This window comes from Lithobates pipiens, unplaced genomic scaffold, assembly GCF_037356315.1.
Source record: "Lithobates pipiens isolate NorthernLeopardFrog02 unplaced genomic scaffold, aLitPip1_a1.2 Scaffold_10, whole genome shotgun sequence".
Classification (NCBI taxonomy): domain Eukaryota; kingdom Metazoa; phylum Chordata; class Amphibia; order Anura; family Ranidae; genus Lithobates; species Lithobates pipiens.
Window position 1 is genome coordinate 117,145,348 of NW_027507686.1, and position 19,403 is coordinate 117,164,750.

General features: G+C 44.3%; 1 protein-coding gene across 1 annotated transcript in view; it reads right to left on the reverse strand.

The window, feature by feature from the left end:
• RASGRP2 (RAS guanyl releasing protein 2) overlaps positions 1–19,403 on the reverse strand; it is a 1,719,722-nt gene that overhangs the window by 987,671 nt on the left and 712,648 nt on the right. Inside the window, exon 8 of the mRNA XM_077457736.1 lies at positions 229–345. Coding sequence (XP_077313862.1) covers positions 229–345 — 117 coding nt within the window. The remainder of the gene's footprint in view (positions 1–228; positions 346–19,403) is intronic.

Below are 19,403 nucleotides of genomic sequence, written 5' to 3' on the forward strand. Positions count from 1 at the left end.
GCCCTGTAGATGGTTTTATATAGAAAGAGACAGGCTGTGAGTGTGTGTGTTAAAATGCAAGTGGCAAAACTTAAATTTTAACAAATAAATAATTTTTGATTGTAAACCATTATAGTTAAACTATGACATTTAGGTCAGTACTTAGTAGTCACAACAACAAAACAAGTTTTATGACAGCTGAGCACACAAAGCATCGGATATGATGAGTTGAGTGTAATCTTAAATTACCTTGATGGTCTCTGTACCAATATGTGTCTGTGTTTCTTTTAGGCGAGAGATAGAGCTATGACTGAGGCCGCCAACAACAGACATAAGGGTGTTAAAGTTTTGTAGCTCTAGAAGTTTCTGCAATAACAAATATAGTTGTTAGGACATTTAAAACACATGTAACAAACTACTATAGTGAACAAGCTTACTTTATTTATATATATATATATATATATATATATATATATATATATATATATATATATATATATATATACACACACACACACACACACACACAGTATCTCACAAAAGTGAGTATACCCCGACCCTCACATTTTTTAAACATTTTTATTATTTCTTTTCATGTGACACTGAAGAAATGCTATTTTGCTAGAATGAAAAGTAGTGAGTGTACAGCTTGTACAACAGTGTAAATTTTCTGTTCCCTCAAAATAACTCACACAGCCATTAATGTCTACCCGCTAGCAACAAAAATGAGTACATCCCTAAGTGAAAATGTAGAGATTTTTTTTCCCTCCCCGGTGTCATGTGCCTCAGTGATACAAGTTCTCAGATGCGAATGACGAGCAGGTGTGTTTAATTTGCGGCCTGCCAGATTGCGTGCTCAGATAAAGGGTCGGGTATGGATTTTTAGGGGGAAACCCACGTCATTTTTTTTTATTTGAGGCGGGGTTCCCCTTAATATCCATACCAGACCTGAAGGGCCTGGTAAATGAATTTGGGGAACCCCACGCTTTTAAAAAAAAAATTTTTATCATTGACTTCCAATGACTGTTTTCTGTATTACGGGGAGCCGACAATTCATTATAGCCGCAAGTGATTTTAAATTACTTTTTTTCCTGCAGAAATTACACTTTGTGCAGGGACAGTTCTAAGCACGGGAAACATGTGCCCCTTTAAAGGCATACTATACATACCCCCAGGTATGAAATTTAAAGGAATATTACACTTTTATAGTTTCACTTTAAGCACTCCTGAAAAAAAGTCCTTTTTAAAACAGTTTAGTTTTTTGCATTGATACATGTCCCCTGGGGCATGACCCAGGTCCCCAAACACTTTTTAGGACAATAACTTGCATATTAGCCTTTAAAATTAGCACTTTAGATTTCCCCCATAGACTTGTACAGGGTGTTCGGCGGCTTTTCGAATTTGCTGCGAACACCCCAAATTGTTCACTGTTCTTCGAACAGGCAATGTGTGAGTCGAACATGGGTTCGACTCAAACTCAAAGTTCATCCCTAAATGGGAACATAGATAACATTGCTGTATTCAGTTGATAGTTTGTGTCTATTGTCTCTATAGCTACAGTAAACAGGTAAGAGGGTCTCTCAAACTGAAAGAATGACAGAGATGTATTTTTGTTAGTCGGTTGTTATGGAAAACAACCTGAGCTATATAAAGGTTGCCAGGCATAAGCTGGACAGGAACTTCAACATGGATTAACACTATAGCAGGGAGAATCTGTAATCAGTTAACAAGAAGGTGCCTGATCTTCAAAAGAGATCACAAACACAGTAACTGGAGCTAAGTAACTTTTAAGCACATTTCCACTGTTACAGACCATAGTTTCTGCTTATTTGCTAGGCATCTTATATATATTTATCAGTCTTGATTTGTATTCCTAATATTGTAATAGTGTTGTATGTACAGAATTTTTATTTCGTAAAAGCACAATTACACACTGAAGAGGTCTCAGTTTCCTTGCTTATACTGCAAAGAAACCTTGCTAGATAGATGCAATCGAAACAATGCGGGGCTCTTCCGGGATACTTGGGGGCTTGTCCGGGATCTGCACTATAATTCAACTGAAGCAAACCTGTTTTTCTGTGGTGTGTTGTGTAGCTTGTGCTAGGTTAAAAAGGCTGCATAAGCTGTTTTGGAAAAGCAAGGCTGCAGAGGGTTCTGGTGGCCAGAAGGAAGTGTGCAGCATACCTATCTGGGCCAGAGACAATGAGTGGGAACCTCTTGGTAAAGAATTTGTACAGTTTGCTTCTTACTTGAATATAACAAAATCTCAGATCATTTTGTAGATTTTAGCCTTAAGGGGTTGGATTTAAGTAAAAAAGAGAGGGGGACAGTGTCCACAGTAGATTGATACTTCCTGCAGGCTCTCTACACTAAATCACAAAGGAAGGAGAAGGCAGATGCAGAAGTTAAGGTATTAAAAGACCAATTAGCAGTTGCTTCGGAGTGTGTTCGTTCAGCTGCTAGTCGGACTGATGATTTGCAAGAGCGGTGTGCAGCCCTCATGACCAAATCAATGTGTTAAGGAAAAGAAAGGGCCATAAACCTATTAGTTAAGCCATGGTATGTGCCATTGTCACATCCCAAAACTGGGATTGTGAGGATGTGCTCTCCTCAAATGATATGTGCTCTCCTCGAAGGATTATGATTATCCAATGGTAAAGAAAAAAAGTGTGCCAGACCTCTCATTACTAAGCATAGAAAAAATAACATGATAGAGAGGATATGGTAGATGGGGAGGTACATTATCGCAACCCCAGAGATGTGGAATTTGAAGAAGTACTGGAGATTACACAAACTGAACTCCATGAGCTGGCAAAACAATACAAACAAATGTCCAGGGAGCCCCTATTGAGTTGGCCCCTATGCTTGTGGAATGAAGGGGCAGTCAGTGTTGTTTTGTCAGGCAAGGAAGCAGTGGCTATGGGAGTCTTAACCCATAATCAACAATTGCATCAGGCAATGCGAAAAGCCCAAGAGTTTAGTATGAATTATTCACTGTTAGACCTCGTGAGAGATGGAATAGGCTAGTCCTACTGACCTGGAAATACCTGCTCCTGGAGATCAATAGGATAGAGTATTTCCAGGTTACATGAGATGGGTTGTAAAACTGGATTAAATACGTTTCCAGAAGCAGAGGTGGCCCTAGAGGAGATGGGAGGAGTGGACATGTGAGATGTGAGCTCCCTCACATACCATACCATAACAAAGAATGGGAAAATGAATTAAATTGTTCATTTACCCTATCACAAATAAAGAAATTAATGGAAGCAACACATTTCCTGTCAATAAGTTCATCTATTCAGGAAATGTCATACAAATTCCTGACTAGATAGTACAGAACTCCAGCACGATTACCACTTGGCGATGTACAAATATATCCAACAGCAGATAATCACTGCTAGAGAAGATGTGAAGAAAAGGGAACTTTCTTCCATATTTGGTGGACATGCCCCAGGGTCAAAGTATTCTGGGAGGAAATAGCCCCATGGATCAAGAGGATGTCAAATGAGCATATAGAGCTAGCACCAGAACACTTCCTGTTCCATGGAACTATGGATACCATAAGAACATATAAAAATAGTGTAATACCACACTTATTAAATGCGGCAAAGAGACACTGGTGTGGTACCGAGACACTGGAAACAAGTTACAAGCCCAACATTAGGAGAATAGAAAAGGGAGGTGGATGAAATGAGGGAGGCAGAAAGGTGGGTCTATAAGATTAGAAATAAACAGCATAAATTTGAGAAAATATGGGAAGAATGGGGAAATTATGCCCAAGAGATAGAAATAGAAATAATTTCCAAAAAACAGGATTAGACTCCAAAGAGAATCTGACATAGAGAAAAGAATAAGGAATGAACCCCAACAAAGTTTTGGTGTTTTTAATTCTACTCCCTTAAAGATTATTATTGTAAAAGTGGGATTACATGATGTATGGTGGTGATGGAGAGAGGCCCCCCCCACAGCAGCAGTCGGTGTCACTCACTTTTTGTCCCTTTCAGTTTTTTTTTTTTTTTTTTTATTAGGGGAGATGAAGGGGGACACTACCAACAATACACAAGAACACAACATTGAAAGCTTTTTTTTCAAATTTTTAAAAAATATTTGAAACTTTGTAAAGACACATACATGTCACACAAGCCTAGTAAGAAGAAAAGATGTGAGGAAAGAAGGGGAGGCATATGAAGTAACACACACAAAGCACAAATAACTGAAGTTTTAAATTGATAGACTTACTTTACTCGCAAGCACACAAAGGAAGAAATTTGTATAGATGGCACAACAAAAAATGGAATATAAATAAAGGCACAAGGAGGAGAAGAAAGTAGGGGAAAGGGAGTAAATAATATTTACCTTTTTTTTTTTTTTTTGGTTTAAGTTTTATCTTAAAGGGGGAGGGGGGGGCATGGACGGCGAAGCTGGGGGAGCCAATCTCTGAGGTTGATACATGTCAAAAGACAAGAATTGAGAATCTCATCTTCTTCTTTTTATACTACTTATATGGATATATCATGTAAATGACAAATGTAATGAGGGTAACAATGTTTAATAAAGGTCAAATTATATATATATATATATATATATATATATATATATATATATATATATATATATATATATATATATTAAAAAAAAGTTTCCGGAATGGATGGGTTCAGATATAGAACCCTTTACATCTGCTCTGTGCTCTCAGCTGATGAAGTCTGCTCCATTTAATCTCCCTTTATTGTGCTTGCTGGGGGTCCTGGGACTAAACAGCAAGATTCATGAAGCCACTATCCTTTTAAGCCAGTTGGAGGGGCTAGAGGAGACTAAAACAAAACCTGTCAGGGCAGGTCAAGGCCAGACAGGAAGAATACAAGCAGAAAATAACTGTTACAGAGAAGAAAGGGGATGTGGGACAAAAGACAGGAGTTGGAGAGAAAACCAGGCTAGTTATCTCTAGAGAACAAATGTGGGTGGACCTAAAGATGAAGTAGATGGGATTTATAATGCAGAATGCTGAAGAGGTGGAAACATTTAGTGGGGAAAACTGCCAAGGTTAGAAACACTACTCCTAGTGAAGATAACATCAGTGTAGGCTTAGAGAAAACAGAACAGATCCCTCCTGCTAGCCCCAAACCAATTCACAAAACTGAATAATAAATAAAAAGCAGTGTAGCGCAAAACAATTAAACACAAGAAGACACAATGTATAGTGATTTCAAGAAAAAGAGAGTCCAAAGATGCACCAATAAGTGTCCATGCAGGGTGATCCTATTAATGAACAAGAATGGTGTAAGCCCTTGTGCACACGGTCGGACATTCTGCCAACCAAATTCGTTGGAGTTTGTCCGACAGATTTTGTCCGACGGATTGTGTCCGAAACTGTTGCATACACACGGTCGGACCAAGTTGTCGGAATTTGCGGTTACCAAGAACGCGGTGACGTAAGGCGTTGTACGGCGGGACTAGAAAAGGGAAGTTCAGCACCACGTCCGGCACCCTTTGGGCTCCTTCTGCTGATCTTGTGTTAGTAGAAGTTTGGTGAGAGACGATTTGCGCTTTTCAGATTTGTGATTCAGATCGCTACTGCCCTTCGGTTTGTGCTTGTCTTTGCGTATCTGATAATCAGTGCGTGCAGTCAGTAAGTATTTGTTGATCATTGTGAACTATATCTTGGTATAGTACGCTTTGAAAGGCATTTTTTATTGTCTGCTTGCTTCTGCTATTCATGTCGTTCTTTCAGGCCTTGCTGTTTATCGGTGCTTTCTGGTGTCCGTTCTGACAAGCCGACCATTTTCAAACCATGTTTCGTCTATGCACTCATCGTAGAGTTTGTGCTATGCAGGGGCTTCGTGTTGGGGTTGTTACTTTGACACAAGCCCGGTCCATGAACAGGGAGGGGAGGCGTTTGTGGACCAAGAATTGGTTGCGCCAGCGTGACCAGTTCTCGCACATGCCTTTGCTCCGTGAGATCCGCAAGAATAATCCTGATGATTTCAGGAATTATCTCCGGATGACAGACCCCGTTTTTCACCGTCTGCTGGCTTTGCTGACCCCTGACACCAGATATACCAGGATACCTGCTTGCGGCAAGCTATCACTCCGGAGCAGAGGGCTCATCGCCACGTTGCAATACTTGGTGACAGGGAGAAGCCTTCAGGACCTCAAGTTCTCTACAGGCATCTCCCCAAGGCTCTGGGGATCATTATTCCAGAGACCTGTTCTGCCATCATTCAGGTCCTGCAGAAGGACTATATGAAGGTAAGTTTTATCCTTTAACATCAAATTCTATGTATTTAATGTTTGCTAATGTCTTGCATTTCTTTCCTCATTCCCTAATTACCATCATTGCAATATGCTCTAATTCATATGCTCTGCCCCTTTGTCCTCATGCATATTTGCCTCACTAACTTCCCCACCATGCTCTTCTTGGCCCATCAAACTATAGTCTAGTCACTTACTAATGTCTTTTGTCAGCTCCATAGTATTGCTTTCCCCTAAACACCCCCTAAAATGTCTACAAATGTGATGTGTGTGCTTCAATTCATGCAGAGTGACATTTTTCTTTTTTTGGGGTTGTCCCAAACTCATTAAGAACCCCCCTCCCCCCAACTGCTAGCTCAGCTGATAGCAATCCTCTATCTGCTGACATTACCAAACCCAATACACACTTTACCTACCTTTTTGATGCTCACATTTATGGACAAATTCACCAAAGCATGTAGTGCAAGGGCCTGCCTCAATACTTTCAAATGCATTTTTTTTTAACCTATTAATTATCTGGATATGTAATAGCATAATGTCAAAAAGTGCTTCCATTTTGGTTTCTTTTTGGTATTATGACACTTCTTACCTGTCCGGTGGGCTGCCAATAGTGTAACTAAGGAGAGGCTTCCCAAAGTAGCACACATTATTTAGCCATTCAGCTCTCAATCAAGTGGATAGGGTTACCTGTCCTAAACATCCTCATATGACTCTCATAAGGGGAACCTTATATTTTAGGCTTTAAATACTCTGTTCCCAAAATGTTATACTAATTTTGACCAAAAATGTTGGTGTCTAATCTGCTTGCAATGTTGATTTGTCAAATTACTCATTTTTGTTCTTGTTTCACTCCACAGTGTCCTTCAACGCCACAGGAATGGCAGACTGTGGCCTCCCACTTTGCCAGTCATTGGGACTTTCCCAATTGTGGAGGAGCAATAGATGGGAAGAACGTCTGCATCGTCCCACCACCCAACTCAGGGTCGTACTATTATAATTATAAGGGGTTTTATAGTATCGTGATGTTGGCGGTGGTGTCTGCGACATATGACTTTTTGTATGTGGACGTTGGGCAAAATGGACGGATGTCGGATGGTGGAGTCTTCGCACGGACGGAGTACTACTGGCGTCTCCAGAGTGGCAGTCTGGGCTTGCCACCCCCAGAGGAGAATCAGGAAGGACTCCCCTTCATCTTTGTCGTGGATGAGGCGTTTGCCCTGGCGAACCATCTGATGCGGCCTTTCCCCATTAGGACCCTCACCCCAGAGCAGAGGATTTTTAATTTCCGCCTGTCCAGAGCCCAAAGAGTGGTGGAGAACACTTTTGGTATACTGGCCAGCCGGTTCCGCCTTTTTCTTATGCCTATTCACATGGCGGAATACAAACTGAATCACATAGTGCTGGCGTGCTGTGTCCTGCACAATTTTATGAAAAAAGTTTCTGTGAACTATGCGGTCTCAGTTGGCCAACAAGAAGCAGACTTGCTGGAAAATGAAGATAACCTCACGGGCCTTGAACATGCTCATCCTGGCTTGCCCCCCCAAAGTGCCCGTGAGGTTAGAACACAATACATGGACTACTTTGTGGGTAGGGGGGCCATGGATATGCCAGACAATGGAATACATTTTTATCTGAAACTCCTTCATTTACTGCTTGGCTTGGTTTTAGGTGTCTCCTAGGTATATTTATGTTTTTTCAAATTGTGCCTTTTTCACCAACAGTGCAAACCCAAGTTCAGATCGAGATGAGGGGACGGTCTCTTCTTCAGATAATCTTATTATGTTGTGGGTCTGCTACACACACACCTTCTTTTTGTAACTAATGTATGTAGTGCATTACTGACCAAAATCGTGCTCATTTTCTGCACCATGGCAGGAAAATGGCATGATTGTCCAAATTTACACATCACTGTGGGTGTTTTTTTCTAAAGGCACATCCACTATACACTACAAGTGCACTACAAAAGTACACCTGAAACTGCACTTGGAGTGCAAAGTGGAGTTTCCTTTAGTAAATCACACTCCTTCTCAGCACAAACTAAAATTTTACTACAAATACATTTTTGGTGCAATGAAAAAGGAAGCCACACATTGTTGATAATTAAACTTTTTAATACAAGCACATTCACATGTGCGTTTCGAAAAGGTTTTTACAACAAACCAAGAAATTGTGTGTATCAAAAACAGAGTTTAATCAAAATTTGGTTTACTTGTTTTTTTTGTATAAACAGGCATGTATCAAACCGTAAAATACAGAACACAGGAACTTACAAAGTTCAACTTTGAAATGTGAAGACAATATCAGACATGGGTATGTAAAAACTGGGCTGATATTGCCTTCATCACATGGGGTGTCACCCCTGAAAAATCCAAATTTGGAAGATGCACACAGTGTGTCAACATGTGCTATCTCCTATCATGGGGGATCAATGTACATGCTTTGGGGCTGAAACCCCTTAATCTCAGCCACTTTCCACAAAACCTGTACATTGATCCCCCATGATGGGAGATGGCGCATGTTTACACACCCTTGCATCTTCCAAATTTGTAATTTCGAGAAATACAAATTTTGGTTTAAAATATCAAAAATAAAACCCTATCTAGTTTGGTGTGTTTCACACTCTCCCCAAAACATCAATGATGTTCTTCATTTTATTTTTAACATAATTGATGTTTTGCTGTATATTTTCCAAATCCCGATTGCACCCCATTATCTCCCCAATCAGGATCTGGGCACTTTCACTGGTAAAACGGGAATATTCTTCCACATCACCTACAAAAAAAAGCAAAAAAACACACCATGTAATAAAAATATGGTGACATACATTGATAAGCTTACCGAAATCTGTGTTCTCCGACACTCACCTGTTGTGGTGACAATTTGCCCAACCTCCACGATCTCTCCTTCTTCCTCCTCCTCCTCCTCCTGCTCCTCTGTTTCTGCTTTTGGAAGTTGCCCTTCTTTGGGAGGGGTGTGGTCCCTGGTGTCCTCATACTTGCCGAGTCTTCTCTCCCCTATGAGAATGGGAAAAAGGAATTAACAATATGAAACATTGTTTGGAAGTGTTGTACAATTGTTTATTTTGGCCGAGCTTCAAGGTCATAACATTATTGGGGACACTGTGTTCAGCTAGAATACTTATCTGCAGACAGATGTTTCCTACGAACGAATGAAACCATGAACTTGAAAGTGGCCATTTTAAACTGCACAACATGAAATCAAAGCCCATGGAGCAGGATGCAAGCAATAATAATCATATGAACACACGACAACTACTTACTTTTGTCAAGAACACACTTGATCCTTATGTACTGCTCGTGCTCCCTCAGTTTCAGGTCTGACCAGCGTTTTCTCAGTTGATCCTTGGATCATCGTACCCCAAAATTCTTATGAAGACTCTTCACAACTTTATTCATGATCTTGGCCTTTCTGAGATTTGAGTTTGGGTAAGGTCCATACTTCCCATCATAGTCGGTCCTGTTCAATATGTCCACCATCTCCAACATCTCTCCAAAAGACATATTTGAAGCTTTAAATCTTCTCTTCCTGAATCGGGATGTTTCAGGCTCCGGGCTTTCCTCACCCTCCTCCTCGTTAGTGGAACTATTATTATTGCACACCTGTGTTCTCTCCACCATGTGCTCTCCCCACTGCGACGGAAGCGAAGGGGCGGGGAATAGTCTAGAAATAACGTCAGGGGCGGGCAGAGTTTCGCGCATGCGCACTGTATATAAAACGCAACACGCGTGTGTTGTCCGTACGATCGGTGAACAAAGAGAGAAGCTGACGCAACAAACATGCAAACGAAGGTAACATTTTGAACTTGGTACATCACTAGGCTACACTGCTTCTAGATTGAGGCCTGCATTAGTGGAGTTTAGACTGACATTAGGGTTTGTCTTGTGTTGTGTCTTGCAGACATTATGGACGGCTTCAACGACCATAGCTTCCTCCCTCTGTTCATCGATAAATACAGAGACATGCCCTTCCTGTGGCAAGCAACACACCCACTATATAGTAACAAACAAAAGAGGCAGGCAGCAATGGAGAAACTGGTTGAGTTTGTGAAGCCGGTGGTCCCCAGGTCAGACGTCAACTATTTAAAAAAGAAAATTGGTAGCCTCAGGAGTACATATATGAGGGAGAGGAGCAAGGTGCCAAAGTTCATGCAATCTGGAGCTTCAGCAGATGATGTTTATGTCCCCACCCTGTGGTATTATGACAGGATGCATTTTCTGGCAGACCAGGCTGAGGTCAGAGAATCCCTCTCTACTCTTTGTCAGGTCACCTTGAGGCGAGGTGACAGATGCACACCGTAGAGATCAGGAGTGCCCCGCAAGGTTGTGGACCCTACGGCTGACTACTGAGGATGGGAGACAGATCCCACTGGGGTTAGAGCGTAGGATTCCCTTGGGCACGGATTCTAAGAGCCAGCAGGTGTTCACCAACGCCTCCAGTGGTGAGGATGGACTTGGCTGCAACTGGCTCCAGGTTGCGACCCCCAGGGTCCCCCAGCTCACACCCACAGTAGGCAACAGGAGGATAGGGAAACTGAGGGACAAAGCCAAGGTCAGGGCCACAAGCAGACAGGAATCGTTGAGAACACGCCAAGGTCAGTAACAGAGATAAATGAAGAGCACACGGCAAGCAGGAACCAGGAAGCCAAACACACAATGAATACACAATGGTTGATCAGCAGGGATGGCCTGCAGTCCACATGTTAATATAGAGCTCCCTGATAGGAGCTAGGGTGGAGCCAAGCCAGAGGATGGACTACAAAAGCAGACAGGTGAGGGTCGGCTGGTCTCTAGATGAACACATGGGAACAGGTAAGCAGACAAACTATTGCATAACCATGACAGTACCCTCCCTCTTATGAGGCCTCCCCCTCCCCCGCCTGGGTCCAGGCTTAAAGGGAAACTCCAGATGGAACCTCCTCAACAGACTAGGAGCAAAGACCTCAGATGCAGTGATCCAAGACCTCTCCTCAGGGCAAAACCCTTTCCAATGTACGAGGTACTGAAGAATGCCTTTACGGAGCCGGGAATCCAAAACTTGACGAACCTCGTATTTTAGATTATCCTCAGAGACTGGAACCGAGGTAGGGAGAAGACAAGAGGACTTGAGGACTAAAGGCTTCTTAGGAATGGGTAAGGGCATGAGAAGATCAGGAGCCTAAGCAGGGTTCCCTAGACCCTTAAAGATGAGCTGGGCATCCATAACAGGACCACCAGACTGGGCAGAGGTCAGTGGATCCCTGAGGTCAGGTTGGTTAGAAGGTGACATGTCACAAGAGTCAAGCTGGATAGCAGAAACACAAACGGAATGCAGAGAACCCTGAGAAAAAGATTGAAAACCCCTCCTGGATTGAGCCTCTTACACGGGTTTGAACAGACATAGTAGCAGTAGGGTGAGGCCAGGTCACAGAAGGTCCTGAACAAGAAGCAGGAAGCTCATTGGGTATGGGCTGGACTGGCATAACTGGTGCAGAGGCCGACTGAATAGTATTGTCAGGTGTAGCGACCATCTCAATTGCATCACAGGGCATAGCAACTGTGGAATTTGCAGACAAGTTAGCCTGGCTGTGCGTCCAAGGGGGATTAGGGACAGGCAAAGGTAAAGGTGGGCCCCTCATCCAGAGTACCACATGACCTAGAGAGTGCATCAGTCCGACTATTGCAGGACGCATCCCAGAGATCGCTATATACAGCGGGAAGAGTAGAAGATACTGGGATGGTGGTAACAGGAAGTTTCTCCTTTGGGGTACCCTTGAGTAGGTAGGAAGAGGAACAGGAGGAACCCCAAGCCAGGATCTGTCCAGCAGACCAGTCAACATGTGGAGAATGGAGCCGTAACCAAGGAAGACCTAATATGATAGGAGATGAAGCCTTAGGTAAGACAAGGAAGGATATCCACTCCTGGTGGAGTGTCCCTAATGACATCTTAACAGGAAGGGTCTGGAAGCGGATAGGGCCCCCTGGGAGAACTGTGCCATCAATCGCCAAGACCACCAATGGCGTTGTAAGGGGCAAAAGGGTAAGTCTCATGGAGGATGCAGTTTCCCAATCCATGAAATTGGCAGCGGCTCCGGAATCCATATGTGCTGAGACCGAACGAGAGGAAGCACCGACATGAAGCAACACAGAAAGGAGAAGACGAGAAGGTGAAGGTGATATTTCAGGGTCTAATACTCCACCTTCCAGATATATTAGCCCTGAGCGTTTTTCAGGATGAAGAGAACAAGTGTCACGGAAATTACCTTTGGCCCCACAATAGAGGCATAGGCCCAGAGTTCTGCGCCTAGCACGTTCTTTGGGAGATAACTTAGTCCATCCCAACTGCATAGGTTCCTCAGCAGGCAGGGGATGCTCCTCAGATCGAAGAGAAGGGACTGGGGGCTCAGGCTGCCTAAAGAATGGGGAGTGCTGGCGTCTTTTTTCCAGGGCCCTCTCCTGAAAGCGAATATCAATCTGGTTACACAAGGTGATGACACTATCCAGATCAGCAGGAAGGGATCTTCCTGCTAATTCATCCTTCACTCTATCAGAGAGGCCATGTAAAAAGGTTGCAACTAGGGCCTCATTATTCCAGCCCAATTCAGCTGTGAGGATACGGAGCTGAAGAGCATACTGTCCCACAAACGCGGACTCTTGACGGAGACGTAAAAGAGCGCTAGCCACTGAGGAGACACGACCCGGTTCCTCGAAGATATTCCGAAAAAGTTTCAAGAAATCAGACAGGCTAAAAACCACTGGATCATTCAGTTCCCACAGAGGGGCAGCCCAAGCTAGCGCCTCGCCGGACAGGAGGGATATGATATATGCTACTTTTGCCCGATCGGACAGGAAGTTTTGGGGCTGAAGCTCAAAATTAATTGTGCACTGGCTAAGGAACCCCCTGCAAGCCTTGGAGTCCCCAGAGAAACGGGATGGAGCTGGCAGTAATAATGCATGCCTTGATGCGACTGGTGCGATAAGTACAGTCAGCAGCTGCACCTGAGGCTGCAGGTTCAGGGTTCCCAAGGAAGCCTGTAGCTGCTCAAAGCGGGAAGCCAAATCTTGAAGGAATCGCATCACCTGGGTCTGATGTGATTCTTGGGTCTCAAGTCTGCGAACTAAGCCCTGCAACGAATCGACTGTAGGAAGCGGCATGTCAGCCGGGTCCATGACTGATCAAACTGTCAGGTCACCTTGAGGCGAGGTGACAGATGCACACCGTAGAGATCAGGAGTGCACCGCAAGGTTGTGGACCCTACGGCTGACTGCTGCGGACGGGAGACAGATCCCACTGGGGTTAGAGCGTAGGATTCCCTGGAGCGTGGAGTCTAAGAGCCAGCAGGTGTTCACCAGCGCCTCCAGTGGTGAGGATGGACTTGGCTGCAACTGGCTCCAGGTAGCAGGTGTTCACCAGTGCCTCCAGTGGTGAGGATGGACTTGGCTGCAACTGGCTCCAGGTCGCGACCCCCAGGGTCCCCCAGCTCACACCCACAGTAGGCAACAGGAGGATAGGGAAAGTGAGGGACAAAGCCAAGTTCGGGGCCACAAGCAGACAGGAATCGTTGAGAACATGCCAAGGTCGGTAACAGAGATAAACGAAGAGCACACGGCAAGCAGGAACCAGGAAGCCAAACACACAATGAATACACAATGGTTGATCAGCAGGAATGGCCTGCAGTGCACAGGTTAATATAGAGCTCCCTGATAGGAGCTAGGGTGGAGCCAAGCCAGAAGATGGACTACAAAAGCAGACAGGTGAGGGTTGGCTGGTCTCTAGACGAACACATGGGAACAGGTAAGCAGACAAACTATTGCATAACCATGACACTCTTCCTTCCACGCATCCTTCTATGCTCCATTCCACACCCGATGTGTCTTCTGACGTCCAACCTGGGCCTTCCACTCAGGAAGAACTGGAGGAGCCCAGCTTGAGCCAGGTATAGTATTGTTGAACATATTTGTGGAGTCAAAACTAATGATGTTAACTTGATTTTTGCTCACTAATTGCTGAGTTTTGAAAGTGTTTCACATATCAATAGACAGTAGTGGCCAAAACCCTGAGGACAAGAAAGAAAAATGTGGGGCACAGAATGATAGTCTTTTCTATTGGTTAACAATTTGCAACAGTGTTGATGTGAAAATTGTGTGTGTTTGATGAACCAAAAACTCAAACTATGTCCCTTTTTCATACACAGGAAGAACTCAGCCAGGAACAGGAGGGTGTGGAATGCAGCAGCCAGGAGGTGGCTGTGGAAAGTGGCAGCCAGGAGGAGGCAGGGGTAAGCGGCAGCCAGGCGGTGGGCAGCCAAAGGAGCCTCACTGAATGCCAGGTCCCTCCCCACCGCCTTCCATGCAAAAGGGCGAGAAAGGGGGGGAATGTTGAGGAGTCGGCCCTGAGGCTGATTGGTGAGGCTTCTGCGGTACTCCAAGCAAAACCCAACAACCAAGAGGCCTTTGCCGCCATGGTTGCGTGCAAGCTTGATAAAATGGAGCAGGGGCAACAGATCTTGTGTGAGGAGGTTATTCTCCACACCCTCAACAAGGGTCTGTTGGGCCAAATGACACAAGAAACACACTTGTGTGGTTTGGCCCATACCCCTGCTCCTCCTCCTCCTTCTGCCACACCCCCAGCACCACAGCCACAGCCAGGAAGGAAGCGTGGAAGGAAAACCAGAGTGTGATGACCTAGGTTCAGTCTGGTCTGACAGAAGATGCAGTCTGTTGTAGTACCACAGCCTGGGAACATAGATGTCATCTGCTGCTGTTCCGGGTTTCATGGACTTCAGGACCAGACTTCTCTCCCTCAGACATATATTCCTCAGGCCACCAATTTTTGCGTTTAAATAGTTGATGTGTGCCCTGGGGGCCAAAGGCTTCGCTAATCTCCCCAGTTTCAACATTGCTGCCTCCCTCTTTAACTGTTACTGACACCAAAATAAAGGTTTTTTTTTTTGTTTGAAGAAATACTTGCGTATGTGTTTTACTTCCAAAAGGCCAGTTTATTTGTGAGCAGGCAGGTACATTTAAAAAAAACAAAGTGAAATGAATAACAAGGGGTACCAACAATAAACAGCCTCCTGTAGATTAAAAAAGAAAAACAAAATATCAAAAATAGAATAATGTTGTTGTGGTAAGTTCACACACCAAAAAAAAAAAAAAAAGGAGAAATGAGCAAACTGTCTTTAACCACTTGCTTACTGGGCACTTAAACCCCCCTCCTGCCCAGACCAATTTTTAGCTTTCAGCGCTGATGCACTTTGAATGACAATTGCGGGGCCATACAACACTGTACCCAAATGAAATTTTTATCATTTTTTTCCCCACAAATAGAGCTTTCTTTTGGTGGTATTTAATTACAGCTGGGAGTTTTATTTTTTGTTAAACAAAAAAAAAAAAAAAAAAATTCATGTTTCATAGTTTGTTATAACATTTTGCAAACAGGTCATTTTTCTCCTTAATTGAAATGCGCTGATGAGGCGGCACTGGTGGGCACTGATAGGCTGCACTGGTGGGCACTGATAGGCTGCACTGGTGGGCACTGATAGGCACGGTTAAGGTGGCACTGATAGGCACAGATAAGGCGGTATTGATAGGCACAGATAAGGCAGCACTGATGGGCACAGATAAGGCGGCACTGATGGGCAAAGATGGGCACAGATAAGATGGCATGGATGGGTGGCACGGATGGGTGGCACGGATGGGCACTGATAGGTACCACGGATAGATGGGACTGATGAGAATCTATAGGTGCCACTGATAGGTGGCTCTGATAGGTGGCACTGCTGGGCACTGATGGGTGGCACTGATGGGCACTGATGGGCACTGGTAGATGACACTGATGGGCACAGATATGTGGCATATGAGGTGCAGCACTGTTGAGGCAGACTGTGGGCACTGATAGGTGGCACTGTGGGCACTGGTGGGTGGCACTATGGGCATTGATGGGTGGCACCATGGGCACTGATGGGTGGCACCATGGGCACTAATGGGTGGCACTATGGGCACTAAGGGGTGGTACTGATGGGTGGCACATTTACTATATATATGTTGCACTGGCAGGGGGCAGGTGGGCACTGATGGCTTGGCCGTGATCGGGACTGAAGTCCCTCTCACGGCCGCCGGTGATCGGCTTTTTTGGAAATGTACCTGCCTGCTCACAAACTCTACTTTTTGAAGGAAAACACAAATTTCATCAAACAAAAATAAAATTTATTTTGTTTGCTCGAAAATAAAACTAGGAACGCAGCACTGGAGAAACTTCTTAACTTTGGTGCAGCCTTTGGCCCCCAGGGCAGACATGAGTAAATGAGATATAAAAAAATTGGTGGCCTGAGGAGTAGATATCTCAGGGAGAGAAGTCTGCTCCTGAAGTCCTAGAGAGCAGGAAATTCAGATGCCATTTCTGTCCCCAGGATGGTGATCTTGAAGAGGCTGCATCTTCTGGCACACCAGACTCAACCCAGGCCATCACTCTCTGGTCTTCCTTTGTGACTTCCCACCAGGCATCCTTCCAGGCTGTGGCTGGGCTCCTGTAGCTGGGGCAGGAGGAGAAGGAGGGCGTTGGTGGACCTCCTGGCTGCCACTTGCCACAGCCTCCCCCCGACTGAGGTCTTCCTGTGTATGAAAAGGGGACATAGTTTTAGTTTTTTGATCATCAATCACACCATTTTGTGCTCCTGGCTTTTGCTATTTGAATGTTAACAAATAGAACAGACTATCATTCTGACACCAGCATTTTTCTTTCCCGTCCCAATCATTTTTGGTCACTACTGTCTATTGAGATGTAAACCACTTGGAGAAATCTCAACTTACTGATCAATAAGAACATCTAGTTAACATCATTAAATGTAACACAAGAAATATGTTCAACAATGCAATACCTGTCTCAAGCTGGGCCCCACCACATGGTGCTGCCTGGAAGGCCCAGGTTGTACATCAGAAGCCTCAGCTGGGGGTGAAGGATGCCTTGGAGGAAGCATGGAGAGTGGTGGCCTGAGTGGTGGCCTGGGTACCCCTTGGTCTACCAGAAAATGCAGCCTGTCAAAGTGCACCATCCTGGGGTAATAAACAGCATCTGGATCTCCTGCTCTCAAGGACTCCAGGTGCTTCTTTCTCTCCCTGAAATGTGTAAGCTTCATGGCCACAATTTTGCGATTCAGATATGTCATGTCTGCCGTGGGGACCCTGATCTGCACCAAAGCAAGCAGTTTCTCCAGTGCTGTGTTCCTCTTTGATCTGTCCTAATAAAACTTGTTGTGGAACTGCCACAGGCAGGGCATCTCCATGTAGAGCTTGAGGAATAGCCCCATAAAGTTGGCATTGTTGAATGGGTCCATTTTGTCTGCAAGACACAACACAAGACAAACTCTCAAATACTAATAATGCATTTAAAATCCCTCCTAATCTTGTCCCAACAGCGGCCTAGATACAAGCAGTCTAGTCTAGTGAAGCACAAAGTTAAAAATGTTACCTTCGTTTCCACGTTCCGTCCATGACTCACACTCTCCTCCCAGATCGTACGGACGATACACATGTGTGGCGTTTTATATACAGTGCGCATGCGTGAAACTCTGCCCGCCCCTGACGTTCTTTCCAGACTATCCCCCGCCCCTTCGCTTCCCGCGCAGTGGGGAGAGCACATGGCGGAGAGAACGCAGGTGCGCAATAATAGTTCCACTAACGAGGAGGAGGGTGAGGAAAGCCCGGAGCCTGAAACGTCCCGATCCAGGAAGACAAGATTTAGGCCTCAAATATGTCTTTTGGAGAGATGTTGGAGATGGTCGACATATTGAACAGGACCGACTATGATGGGAAGTATGAACCTTACCCAAACCCAAATATCAGAAAGGCCAAGATCATGAATAAAGTTGTGAAGAGTCTTCTGAAGAATTTTGGGGTACGCCGATCCAAGGATCAACTGAGAAAACGCTGGTCAGACCTGAAACTGAGGGAGCACGAGCAGTACATAAGGATCAAGCGTGTTCTTAAAAAAAGTAAGTAGTTGTCGTGTGTTCATATAATTATTCTTGCTTGCATACATGCTCCATGTGCTTTGACTTCATGTTGTGCATTTTAAAATGGCCACTTTAAAGGTCATGGTTTCATTCGTTCGTATGAAACATCGTTCTGCAGGGAAGTATTCCAGCTTAACAAAGTGGCCCCAATAATGTTCTCACCTTGTAACTCGGCCCAAAAACACAATTGTACAACACTTCCAAGCAATGTTTCATATTCCTATTTCTGCCCTCTGTGTGCTAATTAATCTCTGTTTACATTCTCATAGGGGAGAGAAGACTCAGCAAGTATGAGGACACCAGGGACCATGAGGACACCAAAGACCACACCCCTCCCAAAGAAGGGCAACTTCCAAAAGAAGAAACAGAGGAGCAGGAGCAGGAGCAGGAGGAGGAAGAAGGAGAGATCGTGGAGGTTGGGCAAATTGTCACCACAACAGGTGAGTGTCGGAGAACACAGCTTCCGGTAAGCTCATCAATGTATATCACCATATTTGGATTACATGGTGTGTTTTTTTTTTTCTAGGTGATGTGGAGGAAGGTTCCCGTTTTACCAGTGAAAGTGCCCAGATCTTGATCGGGGAGATAATGAGGTGCAATAGGGATTTGGAAATTGTACAACAAAACATCAATGATGTTAAAAATAAAATGAAGAACATCATTGATGTTTTGGGGAGAGTGTGAAAACAAAAAAAACTAGATAGGGTTTTATTTTTGCTTTTTTTATTTTTTTTATTGTATTTTGCATAATTCCAAATTTGGAAGATGCACAGAGTGTGTAAACATGTGCTATCCCCCATCATGGGGGATCAATGTACATGTTTTGTGGAAAGTGTCTGAGATGAAGGGGTTGCAGCCCCAAAGCATGTACATTGATCCCCCATGATGGGAGTTAGCACATGCTGACACACTGTGTGCATCTTCCAAATTTGTATTTTTCAGGGGTCACACCCCATGTGATGAAGGCAATATCAGCCCAGTTTGTACATACTCATGTCTGATATTGTCTTCACTTTTCCAAGTTGAACTTTGTAAGTTCCTGTGTTCTGTAGTTTACGCTTTGATACATGCCTGTTTACACCAAAAAACAAGTAAAAAATAAATATGATTAAACTCGGTTTTGGATACCCAAAATCTCTTGGTTTGTTGTAAAAACCTTTAC